This window comes from Rhinoraja longicauda, chromosome 29, assembly GCF_053455715.1.
Source record: "Rhinoraja longicauda isolate Sanriku21f chromosome 29, sRhiLon1.1, whole genome shotgun sequence".
In the NCBI taxonomy this organism is placed as follows: domain Eukaryota; kingdom Metazoa; phylum Chordata; class Chondrichthyes; order Rajiformes; family Arhynchobatidae; genus Rhinoraja; species Rhinoraja longicauda.
Window position 1 is genome coordinate 19,161,838 of NC_135981.1, and position 15,654 is coordinate 19,177,491.

The 15,654-nt window shown below is 45.6% G+C and overlaps 1 protein-coding gene across 1 annotated transcript in view; it reads right to left on the minus strand.

Annotated features, from left to right (window-relative positions):
• Positions 1-485: 485 nt before the first annotated feature.
• The window catches only part of LOC144607564 (beta-1,4 N-acetylgalactosaminyltransferase 2-like), a 42,965-nt gene continuing 27,796 nt past the window's right edge, over positions 486-15,654 (minus strand). The window contains exons 6-8 of the mRNA XM_078424459.1: positions 10,731-10,871; positions 3,257-3,479; positions 486-691 (exon numbers count right to left, since the gene is read on the minus strand). Of these exons, the coding sequence (XP_078280585.1) occupies positions 486-691; positions 3,257-3,479; positions 10,731-10,871 (570 nt within the window). The remainder of the gene's footprint in view (positions 692-3,256; positions 3,480-10,730; positions 10,872-15,654) is intronic.

A 15,654-nucleotide genomic window follows, 5' to 3' on the forward strand; every position in this document is an offset into this window, starting at 1 on the left:
GGCATGTGTCATGGGGAGGGAAGACCTCGGCAGGCCACGAATGCAACCAGTGAACGGAACTAATAAACGTTCCATGGAACTTAAATTCTAACCTTAAAATGAAATCTAATCTGTAGCTGGAGAAAACAAAACTTGATGTACTCCAAAGACGTACAGGTATGTAGGTTAATTGGCTGGGTAAATGTAAAAATTGTCCCTAGTGGGTGTAGGATAGTGTTAATGTGCGGGGATCACTGGGGCGGCACGGACTTGGTGGGCCGAAAAGGCCTGTTTCCGGCTGTATATATATGATATGATATGATGTAATCAGCTAAAAGAATCACAATCAATTTTAAAACATTTATTTTGAGACATATAAACTAATTGTAATTGTGTCCATCATTTTATTGAGTTCATTCTTATTTAGCAATAAAATTAATTAGTTCAAGCAACATTAACAGGTGCAGCACTTTAAATGTCAAACGCAATTGAGTCCCTCAGATTCCTTACCGGGTATAACATTTAAGGTGATTTTTGAAATAGATTAAATCCAAACGGATTAGGGAATCTTTTCTTTTTAACGTCCTAAAAGTAGCATATTTCTTTTCGACCTCCTGCAGGGATTTCTCTTTTACTCCTCTCACCTGATGGTTAATGTTGACATTTTTGCAAAATCCTACAAGCAAACTTCCAATGCCGTCAATGAAAAATTATAGGAATGATATGAAAAATATTTTTGTTGATCAATGTTACTATAGAATACAATTCCTTTTCATAGTCTACTTTATTCCAAACTATAGCTCTAGAATATCTAATACACGCTTAAGGTTACTGGTTGTTGATCTTACACAAGACTGTTCTTCAGTAATACAGAATGCCACAATGTGCTCTGCATTCTTTTTTCACCTCATCTACATAAACTGATTTTTATAACCTCCATTTTGGAGATGGATTAATCAATATTTGTGTTTGCCATGTTTTGGTGATTGTGCTTTCTCTTGATTGATTCAAATAGTATTTACAATCCGATTCTGCATAAAACCTCTGGATAATGATGTGTGATTCTTACCGTACTCTTACTGATAGCAAATAAATGTGATGTGTTCATTAAAATTAGACCATATAACTAACACTAAATATTTCTGACTGCTGGATGCAACTTCATTGATTAAAACCAGTGCTTTTATATTGTGGAGGTGCGTCCAATACGGTGTAGTGACACTTCTAAAAATTCAAATGTCATTATCTTACTTTCTGATCATGAGACCCATATGTCTATTAAAGGTGCATACTGACACTTTGTCTCCAAAAAAAAAGCTCTGCTTAAAACTCATGAATTAAGGTTAAAGCAGTACCAGGAATCATTCCATAAGCTGCCCTGGAAAACACGATGAATAACAACATGGAAGTGTACTTTGTACAAAATCTTCTGAAGTTCAATCAAGGTGTTGCTGGAGGAGGTGGGAAGTGGGAAAGAAGGCTTTGTGTACACTGTGACCCAATGGGAGGAGATTGCCTTGGTGGTTAACTTCAGGAAACAAGGACCTAAATGTAATGCTACCAAAAGGTCAATGACCACATCTGAAGACAAGGTCTGTGAATGAATCTTCAAATATGGTATTTTAATAATTGCGTCACTTGTAATAATTCCTGCCAATGAAGGTCTGTAGCTGAGGTTTGTATGTTCTATGCAGCTTTACACAGCCAGTCATGCCTTCCTATCGGCTATTTAACCATTCCTACAATATTATACATTGAAACTTTTCCATTGGACATTTGGCGAGACCCTATCACAAAACATTTCTGTAAGCGTTTCGCCAATGGCTAAAGCCCATCCCACTTTGCCTGCTATCAAAGCGGGCATTCAGAAACTCCTGATTGAGACCTGTGAAATTACAGGGTGAGGCCCAGTGCAAATTGGAGGAACAGCACCTCATATTTTGCTCGGGCAGCTTTCACCCCAGCGGAATGAATATTGACTTCTCTACTTCAAGTAACCCTTGCTTTCCCTCTCTTTCCATCCCTCCGCCTTCCCAGTTCTCTGGCCAGTCTGACTGTCCCCATGATTACATTTTATCTCTGTCTGCTTCGTTGTCACCTCTCAGCTAACAATAATCTATTCTACATTTTCCTTGAACTACATCCTTGTTTTTTTTCTCAATTTCACACCTTACTCTTCCTTATCTCTGTGTTCCCTCTCCCCTGACTCTCAGTCTGAAGAAGGGTCTCGACCCAAAACATCACCTGTTCCTTTTCTCCAGAGATGCTGTCTGACCCGCTGAGTTACTCCAGCATTTTCTGTCTATCCACTGGTTATAGTCGTTGATTTTTGAGGTGGGGGGGTTGTCAATGACAAGAGCTTAATCACATCAGAGAGTAACTCTAGGATTTTAAAAAATAAGACAGTTCCCTTTTAAACACCTAGTAGCTCTCAATAACAATTGTGCTGTAGCATACTACTAACCTTTTTTTTCAACCTGTGGTAAATTGAGTAAGATAAATGAGTACCATCAAGTGACCGATGGAAGGCCTTGTCAGAAATCAGTAAAAATAATGGTTCGAAATTAGAAACAAACCCACTTTAAAAAGTTGTCTTCTTTTGTTCAATTGTAAAATATATCAATTATTTTTATAGCAAATGACTGAAAACAAAATGAGTAATTAAAACACAAAATTATTTTTTTAATGGCCTGCCGGCAAGCCGTCAGGTCGCTATCAGAGGCTGCTGAGCGAAGCAGCAACTGGCTGTGGCTGAAGAGGAAAGATTCCAACTGGGCTGCAAAATGACCAGCAATAGGGGTAAAAACGGAGGGGAGCGCACCTGGGACGCCAGGTGTCGCTGTTGAACCCTCTGGAGGTGTCGTGGGCCTATCACGAAACACCAAGGAAGGATGGTGCCCACCTGATGACCCCAATGAAGTCTTTACCCCTACCCCCACTCAAGAGATCAAGAAGGTGCCAATTATTTGACGGGATTGTAATATCAAGTCCTATAAGCTAAAAAGAAAATGCTAATGGTCAGGATTGAACCCGGGGCTCTGGCACTGTGAGACGGCAGCTCTACCAGCTACACCAGTGTGCTGTCCTTGTCTGGTGAAAAGTCAGTAGTTCTGTGGGGATCAGGTCAAATTAAATGAAATATGTCTGCCACTTCATTCACCAATCTTCTTGATAAACTGAATAATTTTAAATAACTATCCATGCAGATAAATAAACAATTAAAACCTGGCTAATCCAGTCAGAATTGCCAGTGTGAACATACAGTGATATAAATTACCTGTATGAGCTACTCTTGCCATACGAGGATCAAAACCAACACCCCATACTTTTTCTGTCTTGGCCAGGAAAAAGTTCACCACAACGCTGGTAACCTCACAGCTTGGAAATCCATCCAGTGGATGAAAACCACCTCTCTGGGTAATCATACAGTCCCCCTCATCATCTCCTTCTTCGTACCAAAGCTTGAACGTGAAGTGATTCCCTTGCACAGGGGCACCAACCTGTGGGAAATAAGATTTATTATTAGCTGATATGGTGGACTTAAATGTATTTAAAATATTGTAGCCTGGATATCTGTGTTTGTGTTGGTGTTTGTGTTGTTATTTGTGAGCGGAGCACCAAGGCACATTCCTTGTATATGCACATACTTGGCCAATAAACCTATTCATTCATTCATGTAACAGTGTGTAATTTGATAATTAGTGAAGTTGCTTATCCAATTTAAATAAATCAACATTTCCCTTAAAATATCACATATAATAGTTTACCAAAAATGATTTAGAGCATCATATGATGGTCACTCCAGCAAAATAAATGTGAATAGTAAAATAAAATGTTGCACTAATATAGTTATGTATGGGGTTTGAGGAGATAGAACCTGAAATGTTGCCTACAGGTCTTATCCTTATACATAAAGGCATGTGTACAATACAACCAGTGCAAAAGTGGTTCATCCTATTGATTTCTGGGATGTCGCAGTTGCCATTGAGAGATTAAACACGTTAGAGACAATCGACAATAGGTGCACGAGTTGGCCATTCGGCCCTTCGAGCCAGCACTGAGCCTTGCTGTACCCCACTAGTCACTGCCTGCCATTCTAAAAGAGACCTGTTAATCCCTACTCTTTGTTTCCTGTCTGCCAACCAATTTTCTGTCCATGTCAGCACCCTACCCCCAAAACCAGGTGCTCTAATCTTGCCCACTAATCTCCTATGTGGGACCTTATCAAAGGCTTTCTGAAAGTCCAGGTACACTACATCCTTTGGCTCTCCCTTGTCCATTTTCCTAGTTACATCTTCAAAAAATTCCAGAAGATTAATCAAGCATGATTTATCCTTCGTAAATCCATGCTGACTCGGGACGATCCTGTTACTGCTATCCAAATGTGCCGCAATTTAGAAACATAGAAAATAGGTGCAGGAGTAGGCCATTCGGCCCTTCGAGCCTGCACCGCCATTCAATATGATCATGGCTGATCATCCAACTCAGTATCCCGTACCTGCCTTCTCTCCGTACCCCCTGATCCCTTTAGCCACAAGGGCCACATCTAACTCCCTCTTAAATATAGCCAATGAACTGGCCTCAACTACCTTCTGTGGCAGAGAATTCCACAGATTCACCACTCTGTGTGAAAAAAAAGTTTTGCATCTCAGTCCTAAAAGACTTCCCCCTTATCCTTAAACTGTGACCCCTTGTTCTGGACTTCCCCAACATCGGGAACAATCTTCCTGCATCTAGCCTGTCCAACCCCTTAAGAATTTTGTACGTTTCTATAAGATCCCCCCCAATCTTCTAAATTCCAGCGAGTACAAGCCGAGTCTATCCAGTCTTTCTTCATATGAAAGTCCTGCCATCCCAGGAATCAATCTGGTGAACCTTCTCTGTACTCCCTCTATGGCAAGAATGACTTTCCTCAGATTAGGAGACCAAAACTGTACGCAATACTCCAGGTGTGGTCTCACCAATGCCCTGTACAACTGCAGCAGAACCTCCCTGCTCCTATACTCAAATCCCCTCGCTATGAATGCCAACATACCATTCGCTTTCTTCACTGCCTGCTGCACCTGCATGCCTACTTTCAATGACTGGTGTACCATGACACCCAGGTCTCGTTGCATCTCCCCTTCTCCTAATCGGCCACCATTCAGGTAATAGTCTGCTTTCAAGATTCAAGATTCAAGATTCAAGATAGCTTTATTTGTCATCCAATATTGGACGAAATTCAGTCACCCACAGTCCAACAATAAAAGCATTAAATAGGCATTAAAATTACACAACCCCAAAAACACACAAAAAAAGAAACATCCATCAAAGAAACATCCATCACAGTGAGTCTCCTCCAGTCCTCTCTCTCCTCACTGTGATGGAAGGCCACAGTGTCTTTTCCCTTCTCCTGCTGTCCTCTCCCGCAGTCAGGTTGTTGTGGTTGCAGGCCATGCCGGACGGTCCGCAGCGGGCTGGCCCAAGGCGAGTCCCAGCCGCTCCCGCAGCCTCCGAAGACGGCCGGCTCCGCCGATGATAAGTCCGATCCGGGGCGGGCGAACACGCTGCTGCTGCCGCTGTTGCTGCACGTCGGGGCGGTCGTGGCTCCCGACATTGAAGCCCCCGCTCAGCAGAGAAAAATCCCGCGGCATATTTTAGGCCGCGCCGGACGTTGAAATGTCCGTGACCCAAGCCCCGCGATCCGGGGCGGGCGAACATGCTGCCGCTGCCGGAGCTCCCGATGTCGGCATCCACGCGGCCCGAGCCTAAGGCGAGTCGCAGCCGCTCCCGCAGCCTCCGAAGACGGCCGGCTCCGCTGATGGTAAGTCCGATCCGCGGGCTCAGCGAACCGGAGCCCTGGAGGCCGCCAGCTCCAGGAGTTGGGCCGATGGTAGGCCACAGCAGGAACGGAGACACGGCCCAGAAAACAAAGGTCGGGTCTCCGTTCGGAAGGGACACATATTTACAATTTTACAGTTTTACAGTTCCCCCCCTCCCCCCCCACACACACACAGTACACAAACACAAAATACGACATCATAACTATAATTAAGTAAAAAAAAACAACAAAAACACAAAGACAAATGGACCGCAGGTAAGCCGCAGCTGCTATGGCAGCGCCGCCATTTTCCTGTTCTTGCCACCAAAGTGGATAACCTCACATTTATCCACATTATACTGCATCTGCCATGCCTTTGCCCACTCACCTAACCTATCCAAGTCACGTTGCAGCCTCCTAGCATCCTCCTCACAGCTAACACTGCCCCCCAGCTTCATGTCATCCGCAAACTTGGAGATGTTGCATTCAATTCCCTCGTCCAAATCATTAATATATATTGTAAATAGCTGGGGTCCCAGCACTGAGCCTTGCGGTACCCCACTAGTCACTGCCTGCCATTCTGAAAAGGACCCGTTTATTCCTACTCTTTGCTTCCTGTCTGCCAGCCAGTTCTCTATCCACATCAATACTGAACCCACAATACCGTGTGCTTTAAGTTTACATACTAATCTCTTATGTGGGACCTTGTTGAAAGCCTTCTGGAAGTCCAGATATAACACATCCACTGGTTCTCCCTTATCCACTCTACTAGTTACATCCTCGAAAAATTCTATAAGATTCGTCAGACATGATTTACCTTTCATAAATCCATGCTGACTTTGTCCAATGATTTCACCACTTTCCAAATGTGCTGCTATCCCACTTTTACCTTGAGTTCCCTTAATATCCACTTTGGTGGCAAGAACAGGAAATAATTTCTTCTTTTATAATTGATTCCAACATCTTCCCCACCACTGATGTCAGGCTAACTAGTCTATAATTTCCCGCTTTCCCTCTCCCTCCTTTCTTAAAATTTTTTTTTTTAAGTTCTTAAAATTATCTACCCTCCAATCCACAGGAACTGATCCTGAATCTATAGAACATTGGAAAATGATCACCAATGCGTCCATGATTTCTAGAGCCACTTCCTTAAGTACCCTGGGATGCAGACCATCAGGGCCTGGGGATTTATCAGCCTTCAGTCCCATCAGTCTACCGAACACCATTTCCTGCCTAATGTGAATTTCCTTCAGTTCCTCCGTCACCCTTTGATCTCTGTCCACTAGTACATTTGGGAGATTGTTGGTGTCTTCCTTAGTGAAGAGTACCTGTTCAACTCGTCTGCCATTTCCTTGTTCCCCATAATAAATTCACCTGCTTCTGTCTTCAAGGGACCCACATTTGTCTTAAGTATTTTTTTCTCTTCACATACCTAAAGAGGCTTTTACTATCCTCCTTTATATTCTTGGCTAGCTTACCTTCGTACCTCATCTTTTCTCCCCGTATTGCCTTTTTAGTTATTTTATGTTGCTCTTTAAAAGAGTCCCAATCCTCTGGCTTCCCGTTCATCTTTGCTATGTTATACTTCTTTTCTCCTTTATTTTATACTGTCCTTGATTTCCCTTGTCAGCCACGGTTGCCTCTTACTCCCCTTAGAATCTTTCTTCCTCTTTGGAATGAACTGATCCTGCACCTTCTGTAGTAATCCCAGAAATACCTGGCATTGTTGTTCCACCGTCTTCCCTGCTAGGGTATCTTTCCAGTCAACTCTGGCCAGTTCCTCTCTCATGCCTCCCTGGTCCCCCTTGCTCAACTGCAATACTGACACTTCCGATTTTCCCTTCTCCCTCTCACATTGTAGATTAAAACATCATATTATGATCACTACCTTCTAATGGTTCTTTTACCTTGAGTTCCCTTATCAAATCCAGTTCATTACACAACACTAAATCCAGAATTACCTTCTCCCTGGTAGGCTCCAGTACAAGCTGCTCTAAGAATCCATCTTGGAGGCACTCCATAAACTCCCTTTCTTGGGGTCCATTACCAAGCTGATCTTCCCAGTCTACCTGCATGTTGAATTCTCCCATAACTACTGTAGCATTACCTTTGCGACATGCCAATTTTAACTCTTGATTCAACTTGCACCATATATCCAGGCTACTGGAGGGCCTGTAGACAACTCCCATTAGGGTCTTATTACCCTTACAATTCCTCAGTTCTGTCCATACTGATTCTACATCTCCTGATTCTATGTCACCCCTTGCAAGGGATTGAATATCATTCCTTACCAACAGAGTGACCCCACAGCCTCTGCCCACCTGTCTGTCTTTTCAATAGGTCGTATACCCCTGAATATTCAGCTCCCAGCCCTGGTCCTCTTGCAGCCATGTCTCTGTAATTCCCACAACATCATACTTGCCAATAGCTAACTGAGCCTCAAGCTCATCCGCTTTATTTTTTATACCTAAGAATATGGCAATTCCCAGTAAATATCTGTAAACAACAGCAGTCCTGACTGACTATCCCATTGGAGATGCTCAGACAATCTTTAATCACTAAATTGTATCATGCACTAAATGTGATCCCTTTATCCTGTACACTGTGGATGGCTTGATTGTAATCACGTATAGTCTTTCCATTGACTGGACAGCATGCAACATAAAAGATTTTCACTGTGTCTCGGTACATGTGACAATAGACTAAACTAACTAAATAACTGGTGGTACACAATCACTGTTGCACTGAAGCTGAGACTAGAAATATTTGAACCTATGATATACTGAGTCGGAGCAGAGATTACCATCGAATGAGTGATGGACAGTCTTGCCAGAGATCAGCAATAATAATGGTCATAAATTAGAAATAAATCAACTAAATAATTGATTTCTTTTATATGGGAGGTTGTGTAGGAAAATAACTGCAGATGCTGGTACAAATCGAATGTATCACAAGATGCTGGAGTAGCTCAACGGGTCAGGCAGCATCTCTGGAGAGAAGTAATGGGTGACGTTTCGGGTCGAGACCTTTCTTCAGACTGATGTCAGGGGAGTGGGCGGGACAAAGAAAGGAGTAGTAGGTGACAGGAAGACAGTGGGAGAACTGGGAAGGGGGAGGGGACAGAGAGGGACAGAGGAGCTATCTAAAGTTAGAGAAATCAATGTTCATACAGCTGGGGTGTAAACTGCCCAAGCGAAATATAAGATGCTGTTCCTCCAATTTGTGGTGGGCCTCACTATGACAATGAAGGAGGCCCATGCCGAAATGGTCAGACTGGGAGTGGGAGTGGGAGGGGGAGTTGAAGTGCTGAGCCACCGGGAGATCAGGTTGGTTAAGGCGGACTGAGCGAAGGTGTTGAACGAAACGATCGCCGAGCCTGCGTTTAGTCTCGCCAATGTAGAGAAGTTGACATCTGGAACAGCGGATACAATAGATGAGGTTGGTGGCAGTGCAGGTGAACCTGGAAAGACTGTTTGGGTCCTTGGATGGAGTTGAGGGGGGAGGTAAAGGGACAGGTGTTGCCTCTCCTGTGGTTGTTGCAGGGGAAAGTACCTAGGGAGGGGGTGGTTTGGGTGGGAAGGGATGAGTGGACCAGTGAGGGAAGGATCTCTGCAGAAAGCAGAAAGGGGAGGAGATGGGAAGATGTGGGATCCCGTTGGAGGTGACGGAAATGTTGGAGTATAATTTGTTGTATACGCTGGCTGATGGGGTGGAAGGTGAGGACAAGGGGGACTCTATCCTTGTTACAAATGGGGAGAGGGGGAGCAAGAGCGGAGCTGTGGGATATACTGCGACATTGACATCTGCATTGGTGCTACCTCTTGTACCCATGCAGAACTCACTGACTTCATACATTTCACCACTAATTTCCATTCTGCTCTTAAATATACTTGGACCATCTCCGACATCTCCCTATCATTTCTGGATCTGACCATCTCCATCACAGGAGACAGACTAGTGATCGACATCTACTACAAACCTACTGACTTCCACAGGTATCTTGACTACACTTCTTCCCACCCTGTCTCCTGTAGAAAGTCTATCCCCTACTCCCAATACATCCTTCCTTTGACCCGCCTCCTCCCCTGACATCAGTCTGAAGAAGGGTCTTGACGCGAAACGTCTCCCATTCCTTCTCTCCAGAGATGCTGCCTAACCCGCTGAGGTACTCCACCGTTTTGTGATACAATTGATTTCTTTTGTTCATTTTGAAAAGTCAGCAATGAATCAATCCATCAATTATTGCTAGTGTATTACAAGATAATAATTTATTATTAGGAATTCCTTATAACAATGTCATAATTTAAATGAACAATCACAAGTATGGACAATATTGCCTAAAGTCTTCTTATTTGTCCCTCCTCATCTTGTATGATTTTTTTTGTGTGTTTTGTGATAAGACAATAGCAGATTTTGGCAAACATTATAGAGTTCTCTCCATGTATTAGTGGTGACAATGTCACAACTTAAGGTATGCTGTACACACTCGCTGTTAAATTTTATTTGGTCTTCACGGCGGCAACGCCCTGTGATTTAAGTGGTTTCTGGTACAGATGGAGCGGGCATCTGATAATGCTGTCATTGGTCCTAAACTAGAAAGTTTAGTGACACAGCACGAAAACAGGCCCATTAGCCCACTTAGTCTGCACCGACCAGTGATCCCCGCACACTTGAACTATCCTACACACGCTGGGGATAATTTACAAATATTTCCGAAGTAATTTAATCTCCAAACCGGTACATCTTTGGAGTGTGGGAGGAAACCCATGCAGTCACATGGGGAACGTACAAACTCCGTAGTCAGGATGGAACACGGGTCTCTGGCACTTTAAGGCAGCCACACTACCGCTGTGCCACCATGCTGCCCTAAAGTAGTTTGGAGAACATTGTAACAAACATAGTTTCTCACTTCTTCCCCTTTCCCACACTGTTGGAAAAAGTGGCCCCTTACCAGATCCAAATTTGTCTTTTCCAATACTTCCACCAGTTTTTCCAGTTTTGTTTCTTTTGTAAATTCAAAATCATCATCCACCCAAAGAAGGTACTTAGTTGTAACCTGGGATACTGCTAAATTTCTGCCAGCAAACCATCCCTGTGCATCAGAATGGAGGAAAAAACAGATAACTAAATGTTCATAATTATATTTCTCTGACTAATTTTATTATTAAGCAAATAGGAGCATTCTACTTGAAATCATATTAATGATTTTATTGATCTGTAATTATAGTGTTAAATTCTTTTTTTATTATCTTTGAGTGTTTTCTGCTTATGTATTTATCCTTTGTTTTTGTTAAAATTATCAAAGTATATTTTGACATTTCTGAAAGACTTATCCCCCAATTGTTCTTATATGTAACAAAAATGTAACAAAAACTAAGCTGAAAAGGACTATTTAAACTGTGATTGGGAAGGGAAGTAATTTTATTATCAAAATTCATATTAATATCAAGAATATTGTACAAAAGAACCCCTTGATAAAATGTTAGTACTATTGTTGGCCAAAGTAAACTAGAAATAATTATATGGGCCAAAATATATAGAAACATAGAAAAATAGGTGCAGAAGTAGGCCATTCGGCCCTCAGAGCCAACAACCACCCTTTTCCTAATCTGACATCATTCAGATAATAATCTGCCTGTTCTTGTCATTAAAGTGGATAACCCCACATTTATCCACATTATACTGCAACTGCCATGCATCTGGCCACTCACCCAGCCTATTCAAGTCACCTTGCAGCTTCATAGCATCCTCCTCGCAGCTCACACTGCCACCCAGCTTTGTGTCATCCGCAAACTTGGAGACGTCACATTTAATTTCCTCATCTAAATCATTCATATTTCTTCTTAGGCCTCCTCGGTCATGGCTGACCATGGGTGATGCATCCTAGTTGGCTGCTTGCTCCACACCTCGGCTAGAGCAGCGTCGCTTGTGGCTGAAGAGACCAATGCAGCAATGACAGTCTCTGTCGCAAAGGTCACATTTGTGTGTGGTCTCTGGTCTTTTGACGTTGCTGCGCTCCTTTCTGCGTGCCCGCTTTTCTGCCACTGCGTTCATCAGTTTCTCTTCCCCCGTTTTGAGATGTTGGTTCAGGGTACCTATCCACCTCGTATGGTCAGCTGCAAGGCTCTCCCAGGACTCCACATCGATGTCGAGCACCTTCAAATCTCTCTTGCAGACATCCTTGTAACGTAGCTGGGGGCGGCCGATGGTTCTCCTCCCAGATGTCAGCTCTCCATAGAGGATGTCATTTGGAATATGGCCATCCTCCATGCGGTGGACATGGCCCAGCCAACGCAGCCTGTGCTGCCTGAGTAGAGTGTACATACTGGGAAGGCCAGCGCCAGACAGAATCTCGGCGTTGGACACTCTGTCTTGCCAGGATATACCCAGGATATGGTGGATGCTTCTAAGGTGGAAGGTGTTGAGTCTTCTCTTCAGTCTTTCATATGTAGTCCATGTCTCACTGCCTTTGTCTTCACTGTCAGCTTTGGATTGGTCCACACTCGAGTTGTGAGGCGAGCGAGAGTTGTAGCTGCCTTCCCGATCCTCTGTTCAATCTCTGTGTCCAAGGAGAGGTTGTCGTTGATGGTGGAGCCGAGGTACATGAACTGATGGATGGCATCTAGTTCGTAGTCGTCGATGGTGATGACAGGCGGTGCCTCTGTATCCTGTCCCAGGACATTCGTCTACTTCAGGCTGATGGTCAGCCCAAAGTCCTTGCAAGCCCGATTGAAGCGGTCCATCAGTGACTGTAGTTCCTGCTGGGTGTGGGACACAGCTGCTGTGTCATTGACGAACAACACGTCTCTGATGAGAGCTTCACGTACTTTTGTCTTGGCTGTGAGGCGGGTGAGGTTGAAGAGCCTGCCATCTGATCTAGTACACAGGTTGATCCCCTCTGTTGCGGTGCCGAAGGCATGTTTCAGGAGCAGAGCGAAGAAAATCCCAAAGAGTGCGAGTGAGGACGCAGCATTGTTTGACGCCACTGCAGATGTCGAAGGGCTCCGAGAAACTGCCATTAAACTGCACTGTCCCCTTCGTGTTGATGTGGAAGGATTCTATCATGCTCTGCAGTTTTGGTGGGCAGTCGATCTTTGGGAGAGCCTTGAATAGGCCATCTCTGCTGACAAAGTCAAACGCCTTGGTGAGGTCAATGAAAGCAATATACAGGGACATCCGCTGTTCTCTGCACTTCTCCTGGAGCTGGCGAAGGGAGAAGACCATGTCTACTGTTGGCCTTCCAGCTTGGAAACCGCACTGTGACTCTGGGTAGACACGTTCTGCCAGCTTCTGCAGGCGGATAAAGATGACCCGAGCAAAGACCTTGCCGACGATGTTGAGGAGGGAGATGCCTCTGTAGTTGTTGCAGTCACTTCTCTCGCCCTTGTACTTGTAGAGGGTAATGATCGTGGCATCCCTCATGTCCTGAGGTACAGCTCCTTCTTGCCAGCACTGGCAGAGGACTTCATGCAGAGGAAGCAGTAAGGTCGTGTTGCAGTGCTTGATCAGGTCAGGGGGAATCCCGTCGCTGCCTGGGGCCTTGCCTGAGGCCAGGCTGTCAATGGCCTTGCTGAGCTATTCTACCGTCAACTCTCCATCTAACTCATCCATGGTCGGCAGGAACTCGATGGCGTTAAGGGCTGAGGGGGACACAGTAGAGGTCAGAGTAGTGTTCCACCCATCTCTCCATCTGTTGGCATTTGTCTGTGATTACTTCCCCAGTGGAGGATTTGAGGGGGGCTGTCTTGCTCTGGACTGGTCCTAGTGCCTTCTTAATGCCATCGTACATTTCCCTGATGTTCCCCGTTATGGCGGCCATCTGGATGTCCTCACTAACCTTTGTCCAGTATTCATTGGCACAACGCCTGGCAGTCTGCTGAGCCCTGTTCCTGGCAGCCCTAAGGATCTGCAGGTTCTTCTCGTTGGCTGACCGCTTGTACTCGGCTAGGGTGGCGCGCTTGGCTTCGATGATGGGAGTCATCTCGGTCGACTTGGCCTCAAACCAGTCGTGTGTCTTTGAGATCTTCTTCCCAAAGCCAGCCAAGGCTGTGTGGTGCATGGAGTCCCGCAGAGTTTCCCACTTCTCTGTTGCAGAGTCTCCAGGACACGAGGTGCCATTCTCTCTCAAAAGCCTCTGCAAACTGTTGCACGAGGTCTGGATGGGGCATCTTGCTAGCATCGATGCGGGGTTTCCCCTGCTTCTTGGTATGGTAGAACCTCTTTGGTTGCAGACTGATCTTGCAACACACCAAGGAGTGGTCTGTGTGGCAGTCCGCACTGTGATAGGAGCGTGTGTGGAGAACGTTCTTGAGGGCGGCACGTCTGACTAGGATCAGATCCAGTTGATGCCAATGCTTTGAGCATGGATGCCTCCAGGATACCTTGTGCTGGGGCTTCGTCTGGAAGTACGAGTTGGCAATGCACAGGTCATGGTAAGTGCACAGCTCGAGCAGTCGCTGACTGTTCTCGTTCATTTTGCCCACACCAAACTGCACAAGGCAGGAAGACCACGATTCGTGGTCTGCGCCCACTCTGGCGTTGAAGTCGCCCAAGAGAACAAGTCCTTCCTTGCTGGGGATGCTGCTGATGATGGATGCGAGGTTCTCGTAGAACTCGTCCTTTGTGTCTGATGTGGAGGACAGTGTCGGGGCATACACGCTGACAAGGGTGACCGGGCCTGCGGTGGTGTTGAGACGGAGAGTCAGGAGTCACTCTGAGCCATTTCTGCCTGGTTCCACCGTGTTCAGCAGGCTGTTCCTTACTGCGATGCCTACTCCGTGCTCTCTGGGCTCGTCAGAGTCCTTCCCCTGCCAGTAGAACATGTAGTCCTTCTCCTTCAATGTGCCAGAGTCTGCCAGCCTTGTTTCCTGAAGGGTGGCTATGTCTACGTTGAGTCTCTTGAGCTCATTGTTTATGACAGCTGTTTTCCTGGAATCGCTGATGTCCTTTGGGTTTCCAGAGAGGCCGGACATTCCTGGTTCCCAGTTTAAGAGCTGGTCTCTTTTGATGTGTTGTTTTGTTTGCAGGTGCGATGGTTGCGATCTGCTGTTTGGAAGGTCCCTAATCCCCGTGCACCCAGTGAGGATAGCAGACCATGGCAGGACAGCACCTTATTGGCTGGGGGCTGCCCAGCTTCAGGCGGGCGGCAGCTGTCCAGTGAGATCCGAAAACCGCTCCCACCGTCGGGAGCAACCCATGGCGCCTCGCGTTATGCCAATCTAGCGATGACTTATAACCGGTAACTGTTGCTCCCCATGTTGTGTCAACGCCACAGGCGAAGCTGGAGTGTCCTCTCCAGGTTGAAGCTGTAGGTTTGCAGTGATGTGTGGTCGGATGCACGACTGGGCGATGTCATTTGAAGGACAGGCTGTTGCCCATGCAGCACGTCCCCCCTCTCCACGTCACTGATTGATCGAAAGGAACAGCAGAGCCGTTACAGTTTGGCACCAGTGCCGTCGCAGGAGCTGCCAGAACGAGGTTGTAGACAACGACAAACTGCCTTAGGGACTCCGACTCTGGATTTTCTTGAGGTTTGCTCCTGAAGCCTTTTCCATGACTGGATATGGCCACAATGCAGTGGAGGTTTTAGATCAAAGTTTTCCCTCTCCTAAATGGACTGCCTTCCCAGGCTGACGATCCTCATCTGCCCGAGACTCGTGGGGGCGTGAGTGTCTACCTTCCCGTGCAGGTCTATGAAACCTGCCCACTGCCCAGATCGTTCATATATATTGTAAATAACCAGGGTCACAGCACAGAGCCTAGCGGCACCCCACTAGTCACTGCCTGTCATTCTGAAAAGGACCTGTTAGTTCCTTCTCTGCTTCCTTTCTACCAACCAGTTCTCTATCCATGTCAATACCCTACCCCAATACCAT